The 22,116-nt window shown below is 38.7% G+C and overlaps 2 protein-coding genes across 10 annotated transcripts in view; one reads left to right on the top strand and one right to left on the bottom strand.

The window, feature by feature from the left end:
• Window positions 1–10,035: 10,035 nt before the first annotated feature.
• On the bottom strand, window positions 10,036–19,695 carry LOC104419807 (aspartate--tRNA ligase, chloroplastic/mitochondrial). Its single transcript, XM_010031584.3, has 15 exons — window positions 19,253–19,695; window positions 18,516–18,659; window positions 18,151–18,260; window positions 17,945–18,056; window positions 17,746–17,817; window positions 16,586–16,677; window positions 15,958–16,078; window positions 14,107–14,229; window positions 13,164–13,359; window positions 12,895–13,082; window positions 12,732–12,803; window positions 11,475–11,573; window positions 11,296–11,376; window positions 10,791–10,848; window positions 10,036–10,570 (listed from the first exon to the last, which is right to left on the bottom strand). The coding sequence occupies exons 1-15, from the start codon at window positions 19,616–19,618 to the stop codon at window positions 10,401–10,403; spliced, it is 2,004 nt and encodes a 667-aa protein (XP_010029886.2). The 5' UTR covers window positions 19,619–19,695; the 3' UTR covers window positions 10,036–10,400.
• A 1,327-nt stretch (window positions 19,696–21,022) lies between these two features.
• LOC104419805 (serine/threonine-protein kinase TOR) overlaps window positions 21,023–22,116 on the top strand; it is a 59,265-nt gene continuing 58,171 nt past the window's right edge. For 7 of the 9 annotated variants that reach the window (XR_005546513.1, XR_005546515.1, XR_005546514.1 and 4 more), the window contains exon 1: window positions 21,023–21,361. Coding sequence is in view for 6 of the 9 variants with exons in the window: in XM_039301706.1 (XP_039157640.1) it covers window positions 21,245–21,361 (117 nt within the window). In the remaining 3 variants the exon portion in view is untranslated. The remainder of the gene's footprint in view (window positions 21,362–22,116) is intronic. The other 2 variants (XM_010031582.3, XM_010031581.3) reach the window with 1 other exon arrangement.

The raw sequence follows: 22,116 nt of genomic DNA, 5'->3' as shown, positions 1-22,116 counted from the left end.
GAAATAAATCCATCATTGGGTAGATTCATGTATCATGTGGAAGCAGAACAAGCCACAATTATTATTATTTTTTTTGGGTGAAGACAAGCCACAATTATTTTGAAGACAGATATAGCAAAAATGCAGTCGACCACTTTGCGTTTCCTATATTGAGTTTGCAAAGCAACTGGCGTTATTGCAGATTTCCATTAGTATTCAACAGTTGTCATTTGAATGCGTTCGAGCCTAGATATTTTTCATACATATAAATGTACATAGTTTAAAATGTATTTTGACAGATTAACGGGATTTAATAACTGATATTGTAGGTTTTGGAAACAAATCCACGAATAACCAGATACATGTATCATGGGGAGACAAATGAGCCAAATATGCCATTGGAGGTTGATAATAGGAAGAAGTCGACCGTGTTCTTGTTTTTACCATATATCATGTGAGTATTATAAGGCATCCTGGCATTATTACCAGTTACATGTATCATCATGTCCAATATGTCAACAGTTGTCAATGGCTAACGTTCGGATAAAGACGTAACCATTTGCATGGTTAGCATGGGCACTCGGGCAGCGTTGCGAACTTCTGGAGTCTTAGGAAGACGGGTTATTTGAGCAAAGTCAGCCATAAGTTTTCCGGTATATGAATTAGGAGAGAGCAAATCATGCAGACGTGAGTAAGTCCGACGATATAAGTAGGCAATGGTTTTTATCAAAAATTAGGTGCTGCGACTTTCGATAGAAAGAGAAAGACCCCTCTAAGAAGTATTGGCTTGGTAAAAACTAACTTGCCAGCCACAGCTCATATTATCGGGCATTCAGTTTACTTATTTAGTAAGAAGCATGAAAAGTATCCTGGTAGTGACAGGGAAGTCTGTGTGAAGCATTTTTAGAGGGACCCAGATTTTGCAGGGTAGCAGCAGCAACAGCAGCAGACTACTCCATTCACAGAGAGAGAGAGAGAGAGAGAGAAGGAAAGCAAGATCGTGGAATGATAGTAAAGGAATATCAGGGAAGGTCTCTTGGCCTAGACATCTTTAAACATGACAAATTACTTCCATTAAATTTACTTGCTTTCAATATTCCTTCACTTATCTCAATGACGTGTTACATTTTAATGGGTACTGAGAACCTGGAGATTTGTTATTAGCGGAGTAGGTGAAGGGGCTCACAAACAATGTCATCACGTAGAGTAATCTAAGGAATTAGGAGATTCCATATTAGAAAATGTGAAGCCTAAATGAAGAGAGAGAAGCCGAATGCGTTATCAGTTTCGTACACTGTTGATTAATTTTTCAGCATAATTAATCCGTGAATTCCATAAAGGGTGGAGGGAGGAAGTACGGTGGATGTACCAAAAGTTATATACAATGCTCATTTTAATGTAAAAAATTTCCGTGACTTACTTAATTGCCAATCGGAAAAAAAATGATCACTGAATTATGTAACGGTGGGATATTTCGATCAAAATGATTACTTGACTTATATATTTAAAAAAATAGATCGAGTTGGATATTTTGTTGAAAATTCAAGTCCACTTGGTTGGCAAAACATTTCGCTCAATCAATGTGGCTTGGTGGACCACACGACGCCACACCAATGCGTTGCCGAAAAACGATGCCGCACCATCTTGCCCAAAACAATGCTGCACCAATGCTGTTGCCCAAAAATGACACCACACCATCCTAAATCCAAAAAAACACTTGGACTCAGGGTGCCGAACATTTCTTCCCGGAGTACAAAAAATTTGCACAAAAAAACGTTTGATAACTACACAAAATTTTTATCTAGAAATAGAAAAAAATGGAAATGCGTTTGGTAAGTGCAGTTTCTTTGTTATATTTATTTGAAAATCCAACAAAAATGCTAACGTGGTGTTTTTCTAGCGAAGCACTTGCAACGACGTCATTTTGGTGCGACCCGGCCGGGCGACATGGCCATAGGCTGTCGGCCTCCGGCGGCCGGGCGGCGGCGGTCTTCCGGCGGCGGCTGCGATCGGCCGCGGCGGGGTCGGCCCAAAGGGAAGAAGAAGAAAGGGAAAGAGAAGGAGAGATCAAAAAAAGAAGAATAAAAAAGAAAAAAAAAATTAACTTATTTCTTAAACTTGTTCTTGAAAACAAGAAGTTACTTTTTTTCTCATTTTTGATTCCAAAACCATTCCGGGCTAACTTTTTGTTCTCACGAATAAAAATATGTTTTTTTTTAGGGAAGGAAGAACAAAAATTTTGGGCAAAGGTTACTATTCTTTTTTTGTGCCAAAAATTGGCACAAAAAAACAGAATCAAACACAAGTGATACTTAAAGTAAAAACAAAATGGATCCTTAAGTGTCCATTTGGTCAAAATTCAATTTGATAACATGGATTGATGAATGCGTGAACGTTGTTTTGGCGACATGGCCAAAGACCTTGTCCTGCCAAACCTAAGAAGTTCAAAAAGGATGTGTTTGAGAGAAAAAAATAGAAAAGAAAAAAAGAAAATAATTTATTTTTAGAAATACTTTTTTTCTCTTTTTTCCCTCAAACAATTTATGAGTAAAAGAATGAATTTAATAACTACAAAAATTTCTATTATTATAATATAAAAAGAATATAAATACATTTGGTACAATCCACGAATTTTTTTGTAACATAGAATTTCTTTTAATTTTTCAATATTTTAATTTTATTATTTTTATTTTCCTCTCTTCTTCTTCTTGCTCCTCCTCTAGTCAGTGGCGGGCAATGGTAGGCAGTGGTGGATTGCAGATGATAGGAAGTAGCAAGCGGTGAGAAAGAAGAAGAAAAGGAAAAAAAAAAAAAAGAAAATGACTTAATTCTAAAAATTATTTTCAGAAATAAGAAGTTACTTTTTTTTTCTACTTATTTCTATTTCAAATTTATTCCCAGGCTACTTTTTAACTTTGGAAAATAGAAAAAATTAGTTAATATTATAAAATGAATTTATATTTTTTATTTTGTTAAAAGAATAGAGAAATTAGAGTATATCATGCACATTCTAATTAACTTGATTTTTGTATCCCCTTTGAATGGGTGCATACATACATGTACTTGGGCACCCTCGGGCGATTATAAGAAATGATGCCATGTGTAATTCAGAAAGATCACCTACTAAAATATTGCTTCTAAAATTCTTTGGCATCATGAAGTCCTCTAGGGTTGTGATCAAGTTAGCGTGATACAAGATTCACTGCTTCTAACACAATAAGCTTCTACGTGTCAAAACCACAAGTCACAAAATTTCCAAAGTTCAAAGAGTTATCAACCAACACATGAGGGACATAACCAATTATTCATATTGTGAAATTTTAGATGGAGAGAAATTGTTATTCTCATTCATATCTTCTGGTACTTTACAATGTTGTATTTATAGGCTAATACATAGATAATTCCTAGCGAACAAAAAAAAAGAAGGAAAGAAAGCCTAAAAAAGGAGGAAAGCTAAAATCCCACGATTTGTAGGTTAACAACTATAATCCCATGATTTGTGGGATTTAATCAGAATCAAATCAGAATAAAAAACCTCCTAAAAAATCCTATGTATATTTGCCTATTTATAGCTCAACACTCCCCCTCAAGCTGGTGAATAGATATCTTTCATTCTGAGTTTGGAAATTAACTCATGAAAACTTCCACCATTAAGCCCTTTGGTCAAGACATCCGCCACTTGCTGTCCCGAAGGAACATAAGACAAACAAATCAATCATTCTTCAAGTTTCTCCTTGATGAAGTGCTTATCAATCTCAATATGTTTCGTCTTGTCGTGCTGCATAGGATTATGAGCAATATTAATTACAGACTTATTGTCACAAAATAGCTTCATAGGACTCTGCCACTCAACCTTTAAGTCACTAAGAATGATCTTGATCCATAATAACTCACATATTCCTTGACCCGCTACCCTAAACTCATATTCTACACTTGATTTTGTCACCACACTCTGTTTTTTACTCCTCTAAGTTACCAAATTACCTCCAAGGAAGGTACAATAATTAGACCTCATCTCAACCATTGAGCCTGCATAATCCGCATATGTATAAGCCTCGAGCTTAAGATCTAGGCTCCTCTTGAAAAGTATTCCCTTTCCTAGACTACTTTTTAAGTAGTATAGGACTTGATGAATAGCCTGTAGATGTGATTCCTTTGGATTATGCATGAATTGACTAATCAAGTTAACGGCATAGGATATATGGTCGGGTATGAGTAAGGTAAATTAACTTTCCCACCAATCGTTGAAACATTTCTCAATCCATTGCTACCTCCTCTTTTGCTTTTGTTAGCCTCTGGTTCGGCTCAATTGGAGTAGCTACTAGTTTACAACCAAGCTTCCCAGTTTTTTCCAAAAGATCCGTCACATACTTTTGTTGTGAAGTAAAGACCCCTTACTTGGAGTACGGAACCTCAATTCCTAGAAAATACCGTAGCTTCCCTAACTCCTTTATTTCAAATTCCTTAATCAAGCACTATTTCATATGCTATTTCTCCCTTTCATCATTGCCTGTGACTATTATGTCATAAACATACACCAACAATGCTGTAACTCCCCCCATGTCCGAGTGTTTTGTGAACATTGCATGATCTCCCTAGCTTTGTTTATATCCAAATGCCTTCATGACTCTAGCAAACCGTTCAAACTAGGCTCTAGGTGATTGCTTGAGCCCGTATAAATGCTTTCTTAAGTTTACAAATCTTTTAAGTTGTTTCATTTCCTTCAAAACCAGGTAGGATGCTCATGTAGATTTCTTCTTCTAAATCTCCGTGTAAAAACGCATTCTTTACATCATACTGTTGAAGTTTTCAATCAAAATGAGTAGCTAAAGACAATAAAATTCTTATAGTATTCATTTTAGCCACTAGTGCAAATGTCTCTTGGTAATCCACTCTATATGTTTGAGTGTAACCCTTTGCAATCAATCTTGCCTTGTACCTTTCTAGAGAGCCATTTGCCTTGTACTTTATAGTGAATATCCACTTGTAATCAACTAGATTTTTCCCCCTTGGCCTATCAACAATTTCCCATGTTTTATTTTTTTCGAGTGCTTCCATCTCTTCTTTCACGGCATTTCTCCATTCCTCTTTTGAAAGTGATTCAAACAAGGTGTTAGGTACAACAATTGTGTTTAAACTCACAATAAAGTTTCTCCATGATGATGATGATAACCTATTAAGGGACACATAATTTGATAGTGGATGTATCAATTTCTTGGTGCACTCTCTAATCAATTTTCTAACAGCAATAGGTAAATCAAGATCAATCTCAAGTGTATCACTAAGTTGTTATCCAAAGGAGATTTAGAACTTACTATGCTTTCATTGATAGTACCTGGAGTGGTATTTTGGACATGCTCTTGTGTTGGAATGGCTGTCCTCCTTGAATACACTTGAGAAAATCTCTTAAAATCATGCATATGAGTTGGACTAGTGAGAATAGGAACAGAGATAAGTTGTTGTGTGGGAGATTGTGGTGGACAAGAGACTGGATTCAAGATAGGTTCATAAGCAACAATGGATGAGTTTTGGTTGATAGGGACATTGGATGATAAATCTAAGTTATCAATGACAGCAAGATCCTTATCTTCCATGATTGAAAAATCCCCCTAAGATAAGATTGTGAAAAATAGGGTTTATTTTCAACAAAGTAACATCTGCAGAGAGATAAGAGTTTTTTAGAAAGAGGATGGTAACATTTATAGTCTTTTTGTGTTTGTGAGTAACCAAGAAACACACATTTGATTGCACGAGAATTTAAGGATGCATTTGGTAACATTTCTGTTTAAAAATTGTTTCTAGGAATAGAAATAGAAAAAAATATTTTTGCTTCAGGAAACGGAAACAATTTTTGAACAAAAAAACACGTTTGGTAAATCTGTTCTAGAAATATAAAAATAATGGAAATATGTTTGGTAAATTTGTATAATTTTATTTATTTATTTTAATTTTAATTTTTCTATTTTCTTTCTTATTTTTCTTATTTTCTTATTTATTTTTCCTTTTTCTTTTTCTTTTTCCTTTTTCCTTTTTCTTCTTTTGCCGACGGCCTCGCCTTGGCTAGGCGAGCTCGAGCTCGCCCATATCCGGCGAGGTCGAGCTCGCCCAAGCCCGGCGCGAGGCCGAGCCTCGCCGGGGGCTAGCGACGCTTCGGCAAGGTCGTCGACCCTCGACCGATTGCCGACCATGGCCGAGGCCGGCAACCGGCCAAAGAAAAAAAGAAAAAGAAGAAGAAAATAAGAAGAAAAAGAGAGAAGAAAATGGAAAGAGAGAAAAAACATTTATAAATTTTGTTCGAAACAAGAAACAAAAGATTTTGTTTCTTATTTCTGTTCCAGATATGTTTTTGAGAACAAAAAAAATAGATTTGGAACAAAAATGTAAATAAACGCGTTTGTTCCTTTTTGTTCCCAGGAACAAAAAAAACAAAAAAACTATTTTTAAACAGAAAAAAGAAGTGAAAACAAACAGGCCCTAACTTTCCTCATTGATGATGATGAATGTGGGCAAAGGAAGTGCAACCAAAGACTCGAGGTGTAAGATCATTAGATATACGAAGGTGAGGATAGAACTGAGAAAGAACTTCCATAGGGGTTTTGTGGTCTAATATACGTGAGGGTAGTCTATTAATCATATATATATAGCTGTAAGAACAGCTTCCCCCCAATATGTTTTAGGAACTTGTCTGTGAAACAAGGCATGAGTTGTGTTAAGGAAATGACCATTTTTCCTTTCAGCAACAAAACGTTTTGTTATGGTGTATTCACACAAGATGACTCCTGGATAATGCTCTCCTTTTGAAAATAAGGGGATAATACTTGATTGAAGTATTCTCTAGCATTATCCGACTGAAAGATCTTGATCTTGACCCCAAATTGAGTTTCAATCATTGAATGAAACAAATGAATAATGCTACTCACATCATATTTATGTTTGAGTAAGAAAGTTCATGTATCCCTAGAGCAATCATCAATTAGAGTGACAAACCAACGAGCTCCAGAGATGTTTAGAATCATGGAAGGTCCCCAAATGTCATTGTGAATTAAGTCAAAAGGATTAGAACTACAGTGATTGCTAATAGGAAATGGTACACGATTATGCTTGGCTAATTCACAAACATCACAATGAAAGTTTTTAATAATCAGATCTTTAAATAAGGATGAAAACATAATACTTAAGACTTGAAAGGACGGATGACCAAAATAAAAATGATGAAGCCAAATGACTTCTTTATTTGAAGTACTAAGAAATGACGAAGACATATTATTCATGATCATTCTTGTAGTAAGAGGTGTCTCAAGGTAGTATAGCCCATTTCATTCCTTAGCAAGTCCAATCCTCGGAGTACAGCCCATTTCGTTCCTTAGCAAGTCCAATCCTCCTCTCCGAGTCCCAATCCAGAAAAACACAGTAATATGGGTAAAAAATAGCTTGACAATGAAGATCTTTTGTGAGTTTCTGTATTGAAATTAGACTGGTAGATAGTTTAGGGACATGAAGAATATCTTTAAGGACAAGATTAGGTGCGATAGAAACATTTCCAACCCCTACAACAGTAACAAGAGACCCGTTTGCCACAATAACCTTCTTATTGCTAGGACAAGGTGTATAAGTGCTGAAATGGGATGAGGTGTGAGTCATGTGGTCGGTAAACCCTGAATCAATAACCCAAGAATTACTTGAGAGTGCTAGTGAGCATGCAACAGAGGGTTTATTAAGAGACCCTAACAAACCTCTTAATTTCTCAATTTCTTCATTGCTGAAAGTTGCTTTCTCCTGAAATTCTTCTTAACCAGCTTTCTCAATTAGGAGGACCCAAGGCCTTGGCCGTGTTGCCCAATTCACCCACTCTCGGCTTGAAGTAGTTGGTCTGCCATTCAATTTCCAGCATTGTTCTTTTGTATGTCTGGGCTTCTTGCAGTAGGCACACCACAAGCTGTCCCGGTTGTCTTTCCTTGGTAGGTCACCATTTTCATCAACCTTTCTAGTAGTCGACCCTTGTACAGCTTATGGTTCTAGCATGACGGATTGACGGCTTTCTTCTGCCTAAATCAAGGAAATTATTTCCTCTAATGATGGCACTTCCTTCTTGCCAAGTATTTGAATTTTGACTTGGTCATATTCAGAATTAAGCTCGGCTAAGAAATCGTAGACCCAATCCTTTTCAATAAAACTCTTTAGAATGGCCGCATCATTTGGACACCGCACCTGAAATACTCGATAATGATCAAGTTCTTGCTATAAGTTTTGCAGATAATTAGCATATTCGGTAACAGTCTTACCTCATTGCTTTGTCCCACTAATTTTCACCTTAATTTCATACACCTAGGCTGCATCACGAGCCTTTGAGTCCATCCGTCGAACGGAATCCTAGATCTCCTTTGCGATTGGTAGAAACATACAAGTGTCGCTTGTGGCTGGTTCCATGGAATTCCATAGCCATGACATGATCAAGGAATCAGCCTCATCCCACGCATCAAAATCAGGATCTCCTTTCTTGGGTCCCGTCCCAAGTAAATGGCTAAATTTTCCTTTCCCCTTCAGATATGTCTTGACAAATTGTGACCACTTGAGGTACTTCTTCTCATTCAATCTATAGATTGGCCTGATATTCTGAAGATCACCTATCATGTGTGTTGAGGCGACCTCCTTAGATTGGTTCATGGTAGGATCTGTGGCTTTGGGTGTGATTTCAAATGTGGCCATTTTGGAGAATGAATGTTAAGAAGAGAACAAGAGCAATAGTGCAGCTATGAATGTTGTGTAAAGAAGAAAGAATTTTTGAAAAATAATAGACAGCAATGAAGGCTGCAATTGAAATCCATAAATCTATTTATGGAGAATAATAAACGACAATGAAGGCTGAAAAACGCAACAATGAAGACTGTAATTTTAAATTCAAGAATCTAGCCTAGAGCTCTAATATCATGTGAAATTTTAGATTGAGAGGAATTGTTTGGCCTTGTTTGGTAACCATCCGAATAGTAACTGATTTTGATTTTTTGTTCTCGGAAGCAATTTGAGAACAGAATCGCGTTTAGTAAAATTTTTGTTATCGGGAACTGATTTAGAGTAGAATCAATAATTAAAAAAAAAAGTTGATTCTTATTCCTAGGAACAAATCTAATAATCAAGTCTTTTTTCCCTTTTCTCTTCTTCTTTTTCATCTACCGCCATCCTGCGATTGCCGTTTGCCGCCGCCACCGTCTGCTGGTCGTCGACAACTGGTTTGGCGAGCTCGCCGGAGGCTCACTAGGTTAAGGTGAGGTTTAATGAGCTTGCCGAAGGTAAGCCTAGCTGCCGAGGCTCGCCCAACCCCATCAATGGCCGGGCGAGCCTTGCTTAGCCCCCCAGCAAGGCACGCCTAGCCAACAGTGAGGCTGGGCGAGCCTTGCAATCTGGCGAGGCTGAGCCTCGACGGGACTAAGTGAGCCTTGCTGGTGGCTAGGCAAGCCTCGCCCTCACCCAACCCCACCGAGGCTCGCGCGGCCTCATGATGGCCAAGCAAGCCTTGCCCAACCCCGCGACCAACCACTTGAAGAAGAAGAAGAGGAGGAGAAAAAGAAGAAGAAGAAGTAAAAAGGTCAAAAAATTAAAAGATATTGATTTAAAATAGAATTAATGAACACGGTATTAAACGCAATTCTATTCCAAAATCGAAAATTTTGGATAGTTACCAAATAGCTTAAAATACTTATAAATTATTTCCAGAAAACATAATAAAAAGAATTATTTCGATCGAGAATGCATTAGAACAGAATCATTCCAAACGCGCCCTTACTCTCATTCATATCTTTCGGTGCTTTACAATGTTGTATTTATAGGCTAATACACAGATAAATCCTAGCAAACAAAAATAAAGGAAGAAAGCCTAAAAAGAGAAAAGCTAAAATCCCACCATTTGTGGGATTTAATTAGAATCAAATCATAATCAAAAACTTCCTAAAAAATCCTATGTATTTACAGCCATATAATCTGTCTATTTACAACTTTTAACACATATCAACTGCTTCCATTTTAAGTGATGCAGCCATAGAGAATCCAGATTGCAATCCATCAACGATAAAAAAATCAGATAAACGTTACTTATCAGTGAAGTTTCTGTCCTGGTTCCCAGGCATGTTTGACGCAACATTGACAATTGGCTCATTAGGTGTATAGCTCTTTCAAGCCCCAAAAGGGCTAGGACTATAAGAATAACATAAAGAAAAGCTGCTTTGCTGATCAACAAAAACTTTTGATATTCCATTAGTTACATTTATGGAGACAAACTATTGAGGAAGTACATTCCAGCCACTCATGTAATTAATCCTTTCATTATTAACCTGCTCTTGAGATATTAATGAGATTAAATGATAAAAAAATAGGTCACGTCTTAAAAAATGATAGCTATAAAGAGGAGCTAGCTCAACACTCATAAGTTACTGGGCCTGCAAGGATAGATCTCTCAGCTGCTGAGGATCGACCTCTGAGGGTGCACGAGTCAGGGCACACTGAGCAGTAGTCGTCTTTGGAAAAGCTATGACATCCCTTATCGAATTAGCACCAGCCAATAGCATCACCAGTCTGTCGAGGCCATATGCGATTCCACCTGCACCAAAAACATTGAGGATCAAAAAATGATTACATAGAGTATGCATACAATTTAAGACACTTGCAATGCAATCAGCATTGAAACTGTAATTACAGCATGGTCTGTCATGGCATGAACATTTCCAATACTTTAGGAGCCCACAGCTGCATATTGAATCAGAAGATTATGTGTAGAGATGCACACAAAGGAAATCTCATGAGGCAAAGAAATTCCTTACCATGGGGAGGAGCACCTGCATCCAAAGCCTCCAGAAGGTACCCAAACTTTGCTTCAGCCTGTTGATGAGAAAAATAACATAATGAGCCTAAAGGAAAATTGACATAATTTGAGCAGCACCTGCATTTGACCCACTACAGAAGTCAAATGAAGGGTCTATAGAAGTCAAATAAATAAACTTAAAGCCAGGGGCAAAAATCAGTAATCAGAAATTATGCATCATCAGTGGAATATATGGTTCGGAGTGACATCTCACGTTTTATATAGCACATCAGTAATCAGATGACCTTCATATCTACCAGTATGCAGCCAATAATCACACAGAAGCCTGAAACTAGCAGACATTCTGTTGACTATAGACATTATGTAGGTCCATTTTCATTGTAGACTGAAAACATCAAGGCAAGGGTTGAACTTATAGGCGGATATATTGTGAGATGAAGCTGAAGAAATTTTTGCAACCATGTTTGTAATGGAAGTTAGACATTGAAGATATCTGTCCTCACCTCTTCTGGAGAGATTCCAACAATTTCCAGAACCTTTTGTTGAACTTCGCGTTTGTAAATTCTCAGGCTCCCGCCACCAATCTAAAGGAACAGATGGATGGCCAAGACAAATTTTGGTTCTCTATATCATAAGATTAACATAATTTACCAACAGAAGCTGCTGAAAATGAAATACGTGCCTCTACTCCATTGTACACCATGTCATAAGCCAAGGCACGAGCAGATGAAAGATTTTCCAAGTCTTTAGGGTTTGGGGCAGTAAAAGGATGATGCAAGGCCTGCAAAAGAACAAGATAATGAAGACAAGATAGAACAAACCAACAGCTAAGAGTTACCAGTTCTTCTGAAATTAAAGGTTCCATCATGAGTCATGAGATATAGACCAAGGCGAGGAAACTTGGATCAGTTTTAATGAGAATATCGTTATTTTTTCACCATTAACATCCACTTGAAAAAGAAAAGGCTGCCTAACTAGTAGAAGGTAAGAGGACCAAAATGGTTGGAAAGGACCAAAGTGCATCATACCATGGTCAAGCAGGGATAAATTTACCATATGAAGTATGACATTGGTAAACCAAATTTTGATAATGTTCACGCTCTAGCACTCATGTCTGACAAACATAAATGTAACTATATCTGGATTTTGGACATAAAGGATGTGTATGTATAATCCCAAGATAGATGTATTCGCTGCTTGCCATCCAAAACTAGATCATGCCAATGCACATACATAGATGTAGAGGGGGAAAAAATAGAAATGAAACCAGGTGCTTATCACATCTAAATTGAAGTGGAAAAGATTTCTTCACTTCATGGTAAAACTACCCATTTCCCCTAAGTATATCTGAAATAGTTGCCATACTTGCAATCAACCCCTTACATCCTTCACCAATAAAAAAATCCTCACATACGCATAGAAGTGAAATTTATCAATATTTCATAATATCTCGCCCCATTTTCTAACAACCGCATCTCAAGGACACAGAAGATGACTGGTTTTACTGAGCCCGTTCCTTAAGGCTTTGTTTGGGAAGAAGAGAAGATGGGGAAAATGAGAGATGAGGGAGGAAAATGGGTAAGACTTTGAATTTAAGTGGAAATTTTGAACTTCCAAGAAATTCTCTCCCCTCTCCAAGTATCCCTCCCCTCACCTCTTCCCAAGCAAAGCATAAGTATGTAACCCAATACCAATTACCTCAACTGTGAAAATTAGCAAAACTCATCCATCTGTGGAATCTAGCAAATGTCCTAGTTATTGAGTTACACGGCAGACAGTACAGAAACAAAAAAATAAAAAATAAAAACAAACTGAAGAGAAACAAAGAAAATGACAATGCACACCGCAAGCAGCAAACTGACTACAGAAGCCATTTGCATAGAAATTTGTCCTCATCTGACTTCAATTGCAGGTGAAAAAATGGAGACAGCAGCCATACCTCAAGTCTCTGCTCTGAATCGTTCCACTCAAACATTGGAAAGTCAGTCACCCACAGAATTGAATGCCTGGACTACAGATTGAGGAAGAAAAATTTATCAGGCAGCCTACAAAGGTAAGTCATGCCATTAGGTTAAATCAGAAAAGATAATTCAAAACCTCACATGATCAACCAAGCCTAATTCCTGCGCAATAAATAACCTAAGTCGGTCCAGAGATCTATTGACAGAACCAGGATCTCCAACTGCAAACAAAATAAGATCACCAGAGGCTGCAGCACATCTTTTCAATAGCAAATCCTTTTCTTGAGGGCCCAAACTTGATACTAATGCAGGAATGCCCTCAATTTCCCCTGAAAGATTTCAATCAAGTAACTAGTCAAATGAGGTCAGCTATAATGAAAAGACTGAAGGCAACAGTATTCTAATTCTACCATTTTCCAAGACTTTCAGGAAAGGCAGGCCCTTTGCCCCAGATCTAATTGCTTCGCTGTAAAGTCCACCTTTTTTGAGAGCTGTGTTTGAGTAAACTTTTGCACCCGAAGGAACACATAATGCTTTAACAATCCCTCCACTTCTCAAGGTGTCAGAGAAAACCTTAAAGGATGTGTCCACAAATATATCAGACACCTGTAGAAGACCATGATAGAGTTACCGATGAATCTGCTTCCAAGATGTCAAACAAGAATCCATCAATGGTTCCAGCATTAAATTTCATGATTACACATAAATTTGCTATCTCAAGATGTGTCAAAACCACACCCCTGTAATATGAGCGCCCCAACTCAAAACAAAGATCATGGCCACAATACTCAAAAGAAAGATCCACGGACAGTTCATTTAGTACTTGTTCAATGTCTTACTAAGGCAAAAATCTCACAAAAATGGCACGAAATGTGGCTTTATTCTGCTTGCACATGCATTCAGAAAAATAAAAAAGGCCATCTACATGAAAATGTTTTGTTCATACACGTCCACAATTTAAGTGGATGGTGAAGAGCAACAAACAATGAAATGTCCTCAAACACATCAGAGGATCCGCATGTTTTAACTTATGTTTATATTTATTGCAGGGATCACATTCACATACTATCATATCATTCACCAAAGAACCAGAAAACATAAAGCAAAATACCATCAGATCAGTTAAAATTAAAAGAAAAAAAGGGTGTAAATAGTAGGAACATGGCCCAGAGAAGGTCATATGAAGCTGGTCCTAGAATAGACTCAAAATAAGACAGGCATTGTAACATCATTTCATATTGAAGAACAGGAGCTGTCTTATCATATGAGTGGAAGGAGGAGTATACTCTTTAACAATGCTTTGCAGTATAAATTCGGCAGTTATATTCAAAGGAAAGGTAAATCAAGAATTACATCTTTCAATTCTAGCTCGTAGCGAGTATCAGGTCGGTCTGAACCATATCTGCTCATTGCTTCAGTGTAAGTGAGCCTTGGAAAAGGGTCAGGCAGCTCGATGCCTTTTATCTCCCAGAAAACCTGTAAATCAGATTACTCATGAGCATATATTGGCTTTATGCAGATAGAAGGATGCTAAGGGCGCGTTTGGTAACATTTCTGTTTAAAAATTGTTATAGGGAACAAAAATATCCGGGGAACAATTTTTTAATAAAAAACGCATTTGGTAAACTTGTTCCGGGAACAAAAAATGAACAGAAACACGTTTGATAAATTTATGCTCTTTTAATTTTTTTGTTTCTTCTTTTGGCCGGTCGTGGCCATGGCCGACCAACGAGGGCCGGCGGCCTCGCCCAGCCACGGCAAGGCTCGCCGTGGCTGGGCGAGGCTCGGCCTCACCTTGGCTGGGCGAGCCCGAGCCCGAGCTCGCCCGGCCTTGCTCCGCGCCGGTGAGGCTCGGCCTTGCCTTGGCTGGGCAAGCTTGGGCTCGCCCAAATCTGACGAGCCCGAGCTCGCCCAGCCACCGGCGAGGCTTGGCCTCGACGGGCCACCGCTAGGCCGGCAAGCCTCGTCGGTGGCTGGGCGAGCTCGAACTCGCCCAGCCAAGGCAAGGCCGAGCCTCGCTAGGGGCCGGCAACGCTCCAGCGAGTTCGCCGACCCTCGACGGCGGTGCCGGCCATGACCAAGGCCGGCAACCGGCCAAAGAAAAAAAAAAAAAAAAAGAAAAAAAAGAAGAAAAAGAGAGGAGAGAGAAAATTCGTTCTTAAAAATTGTTCTAGAAACAAGAAACACGTTTTTCTTGTTTCTGTTCAATCCAAATGTGTTCGAGAACAAAAAAATAGATTTGGAATAAAAACGCAAACAAACGCGTTTCTGTTATTTTTTTGTTCTTTGGAACAAAAAAACAGAAATTTTGTTCATAAATAGAAACAACGAACATTAACAAACAGGCCCTAATTTAGTCAAATTGCTGTAAACCATAGGTGAATTTTATTGCGCACATATATACAGAATAGAAATATCCACAAAGCAGGACACAACGAATTTCAGGTCACATCCATCCAGAAAAATGCTTGGAGAACGAACTTTGATGAAATATCTTTCTTTGTCATCCTGACAAAGTTAAACATATTCATAGTAAACCTACGAGCATGGAAACTGATTGCAGTTGCTGCAGGTCCCAACACGGATTTATTTTAAAGGTGGACTCAGACTTCCTAAATAGTTAAAGAAACACCAGAATCAAAAGAGCAGAATATGGTATCTATTAGAAAGAAGATTTCATCCATAGGAGAAAGTGTATCTATTTCAACATCCTAGATGCTTTTTCCTTTTTCTGCTTAATTCATTAGCAATGGGGACAGTCTCCTAGGAAGGGGAATCACCCACTCCCCAGTGACCGGTGAGATTGCAAGAGGCATAGTGGTGAGGAGTCAAACAGACCCATGTTGATGAGAGGCCGGTTCCTTGCTGCTGCACTACACTAAACTCCACCTGGAACCACAGTTTAGATTTTTAAAGTCTATTTGAATATTTCGAAGTGCTTGCCCCCAAAGTTTATAATTTCTGCCTAAAGAAAGTGACAGGGAGACTGCACTCATAGTCCACCCTTTTTGCTTTTGTCTATGTGCACTCACCATTTACCTTTGACATTCCTGCTCCCTGCAAGCATTTTCCCCTATGGGAACCATGCCAAATGATTAATGCAAACCCAGGTAACCATAACAAATAGTGTGTGCAAAGTATAATTTCTGACCAACTGATCCAGCCAAAAAGTTGTATTAACCACTCCATCTGGGATGTAGCTACCTTTCTAATTAAATCCTCATTGAGCTTCAGGATATCTTCCAAAGGCATGAAAGCCATTTCGATATCAAGTTGTGTAAATTCAGGTTGCCTATCAGCCCTTAGATCTTCATCTCTGAAACATCTGCAACACGAAAGAGCTAAATCATCATCAATAGTTTTCATTTAAAAGTATAGTCACCACAATTAAATTGGCATCAGTTCCAGCAATTAGCTGAAAAAAAAAAGCACCAGTCTATCTCCTAGACCCACATTAGCTTGCTTTGTCATTGACCCATTCACTTCATCTCCTACATTCTTATAACTCCAACAATCCTATGATACTAAACATAAAAGAGCAAGCATTAGCCCAGCTAAAGCTATATTTTTCTCATTTTGGTGGGAGAGGTTCAACCTAAGGACGCATCCCTCAAGAGAAAGCTCATAAACTAAATGAACAGGAACCTCTATTGGAAGAAACACAATAATCTAGATGCAGTCTTGTCACTAGAGTATCATGAGTCCAAAAGTTCCATCTTTGAGGATGTTACTCAGTTAGAGTCAGATGCATGTCCAAGTTATGGCTAATGGCGAGAACTTAGATTAATGCATGCAAAGGTGACGGCAAAGGGACAAATTGACACCACTTTACCTTGCTATTTGATAATATCTATCAAAACCGGAGACCATCAACATTTGCTTAAACAGCTGTGGACTCTGGGGCAAAGCATAAAATGTTCCTGGCTTCAAAATAAACAATTAAACAATCAGATTCATGACTCAATAAAAAGGCATGTTTAGTAAATAATTAATCAAAAACTACTGTCCTTCCTTGCTAGAAGATAATATTCTTACTAGAAGATATGCAAATCAGAGATCCCTGATTGTAGGAAGCAGAGAAATAGATAATCATGGAGCTTATTATTCTCCTTTCACATTATTTGGAGTACATCCATGTACCAGACATATAGACAATATTCATTCACATTTTCTTTACATTATCCTTGTATACTTCTCATGTGATTTGTTTATCAAAGGGGTTGCTCTCAGGCTTCACACATCTGATGCCCACAATAAATAAGAAATAATATAGAACTCCAAATTGATTGTGCATGTATGTAAGCGCAGGAGCATTGCTGCATGCATTTCAGAAAGAGAAGGATAAATTATCAGAGAACTCCATGCCTTCCCAACCATAATTTCAGGAACAAATTTGATTTGCTTCTGGAATTTACACTGCCAGCTGATGCCAATCATGTAAGAAGATGATTCACTGGTGAGTCATAATTCTCACTGTGGCTTGATCTGGCTTAAGATTCTAATCTAAATCCATACTGAATGATTTACAATACCCATCAAGATAATTCGTTTAGTTTATGTACAAAGGAATATCCAAGTTTTTACAAATTTTTCTTACCAAAATATCTAAGTAGTTCGAACAACTAATCAATCAGTTGAAATTACCTATTCTAGCAAACTAGGCACTTCCTGCCTCCTGGTTAGCCCATTCAAGGCTGTCTCCATTTGATAGACTCATTAGTCTACCAAGGACTTCCCGGGGCTCAACCATTAGATTTGCTACCCTGTCTATACCAGTCCATTATCCAATTCAGACAACTCATTATGTCACAAGGCATTTTATCTGCAAGATCAGAATCCCTTTTATGCCACAGTAGTCATAATACAAACTTCTTCCAAAGCTTCATTGTTCAACAAGGGTGCTGTTGTGGGGTAAGCACCTAGTCCAAAATCATCCTTCTAAAAGCTTCGAATATGGACAAGCCAAGCAAAATGTACAAAGAAATGAATTACCTGAACTCTTGATGGCACCAAATAATCTCGAGCACCTTCCGGAGTTGATTTTGAAAGAATTGGAGTCTCAATCTACCTTATATCCATGAGAATGTTGAGAACTCGAGATCAAAAAAACAAAATCGACGAAATAAACAAGCAAAAACATACATATTCAAGCATGGACATTCAAAGTTGCTAATCCATCACAAAACAGTACCTCCACAAAACCATGCACATCCTCCAGGTACTGCCTAATGAGTTTGACCACTCTATGTCGCAATGTGATGTTGGAGTACATTTGTTGACGGCGCAAATCAAGATATCGGTATCTAAGGACATTAGTCAAGATTCCTTACAAAAAAATCACCAGAACATATGCTAGAAGGGTATTCACTATTCACATAACAATCACATTGCAGATACCTCAGACGAATCTCCTCCTTCACTGCATCTTTTCCTTCATCTCCAGTAGTGACCAAAAATGGCAACTTAGACTTGACAGCATTCAACATTTGGACATGCTCAGCAGCAACCTGAAATCCAGGAACCAGATTGTATAAAATGCGGTAATGCCACTAAGGAATTAGGACAGTCTACATGCACAAAGCGGGCTGATTTCTGTGGACACTCGCCAATCATAGGGAGCTAGAAATATGACCCACCCTAAGCGCAAAAGGCCAGATGGAGGAGCATATTACCATGCCTGCTAACACTTAGAAGAGATTCTTCTTCTTTTGAACCACAAAGGCATAAAGGGCAAGTACAGTGTGCAAAAGTTGTGTATGTACCTCTATCATCCCAGTTTTTATTTTCTTGTTGATTGACTCAGCTGGCCGACACCGCACGACTCCTTCGACGGAAACCACATATTCAAGCCTCAATTGATTTATGGCAGTGTGAGCCTCCGGGAACTCACTGGGCAGGGTTGTGACCTATGCGTAGAATTAAAAAAGCACGCAAATTGGAAATTAAGCCACTTTGGTTGAAAAAGTTCATTAGTGCGAAATAACACAACAAGCACCACTTAAGTTTGCACATTATAGTCAATAGTCTTGTCATACCCTTAATTCAATTCATATGCCTTCGTACAGTATTCTGAAACAAAACATTATCATCCATGGGAGATAAATCAGACCTCCTTCTGCTTCGACCAACTTTACTTTGGAAATATCTATAAGCATGACAATATTTGCAAATAGCAATTCACGAGCTAATACACATGAAAGCTCCTCAAAAGCATTTCTGCTCCACTATCAAATTCCCCCATGACGCAAACCAACATAAACAAAGCATCACCGAATATGCCAAAACTGGAAAGCTCGGATGAAAACTATACCCCAAACCATGTCCTCGAAGCTAAATTCCGTCAAGTAATCATAAAAGAAGGGAAGTTTTTCCCGTCAAAATCCAATCTTTTTTTGTTTTTAATCAATAACGAATAGCAGCGTCTTCTAGTACAAAAACAGCGCAGAAGCACAATAACAAGAACGCGAACAAAGCAAAAGCACCGAGCTTGAACATGGACCTGCACAATGCCAGAGTGGTCTCTGAGGTTGAGAAACGTGAGACCACCGTGTACCCGATGAAGCGCGACCCACCCGCAAATCCGGACCCTCTTGCCCACGTCGTCGGGCGACAGCTCGCCGCAGAGCCCGGTCCTCGAGACCCAGACGAGCCCGCCGTCCTTGGGGGCCACCGGAGCTTGAGAACCGGCGATCGGGGCTTCGGACGAAGTCGAAAAGGAAGAAGAACGGTTGGCGGCCACGCGGACGGAGCGAACGCCATCGTTCTTCCGCGGCGGCCGGAGACTGAGTCGGAAAACGCCGGGGACGAGGGCGTAGGAGGGTCTGAATCGGAGGGAGAGGAGAGGGATGGCGCGGAGAAGCGACATGGTTGGATTGCGTCAAGCTTGAAGAAGAGGAGAGAGAACTTCGAATCTCTCTCTCTCTCTCTCTATCCGTTGTATCTTGTCTTCCCGGAAAAGACTGTTCTTTGTCACAGGCAAAGTACGAGGTTGGGGGTCGCCCCAGCATTTGCTTGAATTCGTGCGCTTGTAACAATACTTTTGAAATATAATTCAGATGCGAAAAAAATTGTTGTATGTAAGTGAAATTGGAAAATGAAAATGAGAAAGTCCAGTTAAGGATTTTGGTAGTCTAATAATATATAGAATTTGAGTTGAGGCGAAGTATAAGTGATGAGATATTTTGGATAAAAACATGATTTGGCGGGAATTATTTACTTAGAAACTCTGAAATAAATCAAAAAAACAAAATGAATATTGCCGAACATAAAAATGGCTATTTGAATTGCTTTGTTTAATTTTGTATATAAATTCTTATGCATCTCTCGAATTTATGAGTTTGAGTGTTCTTTGGTATTTTTCAAATTGTGTTAAGAGTTGAGGATCTACATTGTTTGATCCAAACACCGAAATTGTAAGTATTTACTCTGATTTTTATTTATTGAACAGCATGTTAGAGAGGTAGTGACATAAGTCTATCTACCAAATTTTCAAATTCTTGGCATTTGCATATTTAAGGAAGTATTAAGAGGAGTTTTTAATTAAAAAAAAGCATTTTCAATTGAGGAGCTAATTTTTTTTTATTGATAATGCTTCCAATTATGCATTTAAGATAAAATGAGTAATATTATTTCCAACTTTCACAATAATCCAGTGACTTACTTTCATGAATGATAGTGTCTTCCTATCTCTTGCTAGCATCCATGGATGGTTTACACTATCCTGGGAGAAATTTAAGGATTTGAGGTCTGTTTTGGAGGAAACTCTTTTAGTCGATATCCTTATTGGTAGTTTGGTACACATACAATTATAGATATCACCCTATTTTTTTTTTTTTAGTGAAGTCAATAACGAGTGATGTCTGTATTCATGACCAAATAATTGTAAATTTAATTAGACGAGTCCCAAAATGCTAAGGGCTATTGTATGTCCTACTTAAAAGGTTATTAAGCAAGTTGCACAGTTATATAAAGTCCTGTCCTTTTGTACTTATTTTCTAAACAAATATGTTTTTTTCCATAAAAAAGATTATTGTTACACGAACACATTTTAATAGTTGGAAAAAGACGAAATTTTAATTTCATTATCCATGAAATAACTAAGGTGATTTTTCCTTTAAAATCGCTCATTATGTTTACTCATTATCTTTTCTTTCAAACTTAACAATGATAAAAATCATCATAAAAATCAATAATTCATAAAAAAATTCATCAATTATTTAACACGTCGATATTTGATTATTTTGAAAGGCTTTAGGGGCCGCATGCACAATGAAAATACGAGAGTCGCGAGATTTAGAAAAAAAGGCCTGCACTCTCTCGCGTCGCGTGCCTATTCCATCGGCGAAATCCCCGCAGCAAGCTCTCATCTTTCCGCATGCCCATGTCCGCTTTCGCCCCTGTCTCCAGCGAGGTGACCGGAGAGATTGCCAGGGTTTAGGTTTTGGCTGCTAGTGGTGGTGGTGGTGGTGGTGGTGGCGGAGGGATCGGGAGGATGGCGGCCGCGGCGCAGGCGCTCCCCTTCCTCGTCCCCGGATCGGCCGCGGGCGGCGGCAGCTTCGACACCTTTAATCGGATTGTCGCCGACCTCTGCACCTCCGGTATCCCGAAGGTACTGGGTCTCTCTCTCTCTAAGTATTAGTGGTGTTCTCTGTTTTGGGTGTCGCCGGGTGTAGTTTGAGAAATGGGGAGAAGGTAATGAACCTTTGCTGCGGCCTGCGTTGTGGGTCCAACTCGAATTCTTCTGGAGAAGACGGTGAAGCTGAGTTTCTGAGTTTAGTACGTGCCCTCTACTTGCTTATTGAATTCTAGGTGGAGGATGAATGAAACGCTGAACAGGGCAGAACACCGTTCTGTTTTATTTGTTAGGACCACCGCAGGAAATAGGAAAGGATGTAGTTTTATATGTCTCGTCCCCCCTTTGGTGGAAATAGGATGTATGGCCTGATCTCATTCATGTTTTTACACATATGAACGAATATGATGTCCTCATTAAAGAGTGCACAGTAGTTGACAACTAACAAGTGCTCTATTGAATGTAACGGAACAAGCTATGAAGGTGATCTGATGTCATGTGGGTTTGGACACGGGGCGCAGCTGAGCCACGTCCCTGCTTCTTTATAAAACATACTCCTCGTTAACTTGGTTGGGTTAGCAAACTAGTTCAATAACAATTCTTGGTCTTGACCCAAAACTATAATGATCAAATAGAACTTTAACTTGGGTTGACCAGAGTACTTTTTTGATTTCAACTTCATATTAGCAATTTTATCCAAGGATGCCACCAAATCTCCCTTGATATTTCCTACCCCTGGAAAAGTGTTCTCTATGGATTGCTTTGAAGATTGAAACAAAAAATCTCTTCAT

Source organism: Eucalyptus grandis, chromosome 9 (genome assembly GCF_016545825.1).
Source record: "Eucalyptus grandis isolate ANBG69807.140 chromosome 9, ASM1654582v1, whole genome shotgun sequence".
Lineage (NCBI taxonomy): Eukaryota > Viridiplantae > Streptophyta > Magnoliopsida > Myrtales > Myrtaceae > Eucalyptus > Eucalyptus grandis.
This window is presented reverse-complemented; position numbering and strand designations above follow the sequence as displayed.

Coding starts and splice junctions, on each gene's coding strand:
- LOC104419807 (XM_010031584.3), bottom strand. CDS start 19,618: ATGTCGCTTCTCCGCGCCATCCCTCTCCTCTCCCTCCGATTCAGACCC. Junction 18,261..18,515: donor TAAAAACTGGGATGATAGAG/GTACATACACAA, acceptor CCTGGATTTCAG/GTTGCTGCTGAGCATGTCCA. Junction 16,079..16,585: donor AGATATTATCAAATAGCAAG/GTAAAGTGGTGT, acceptor TTCGTGTTGCAG/ATGTTTCAGAGATGAAGATC.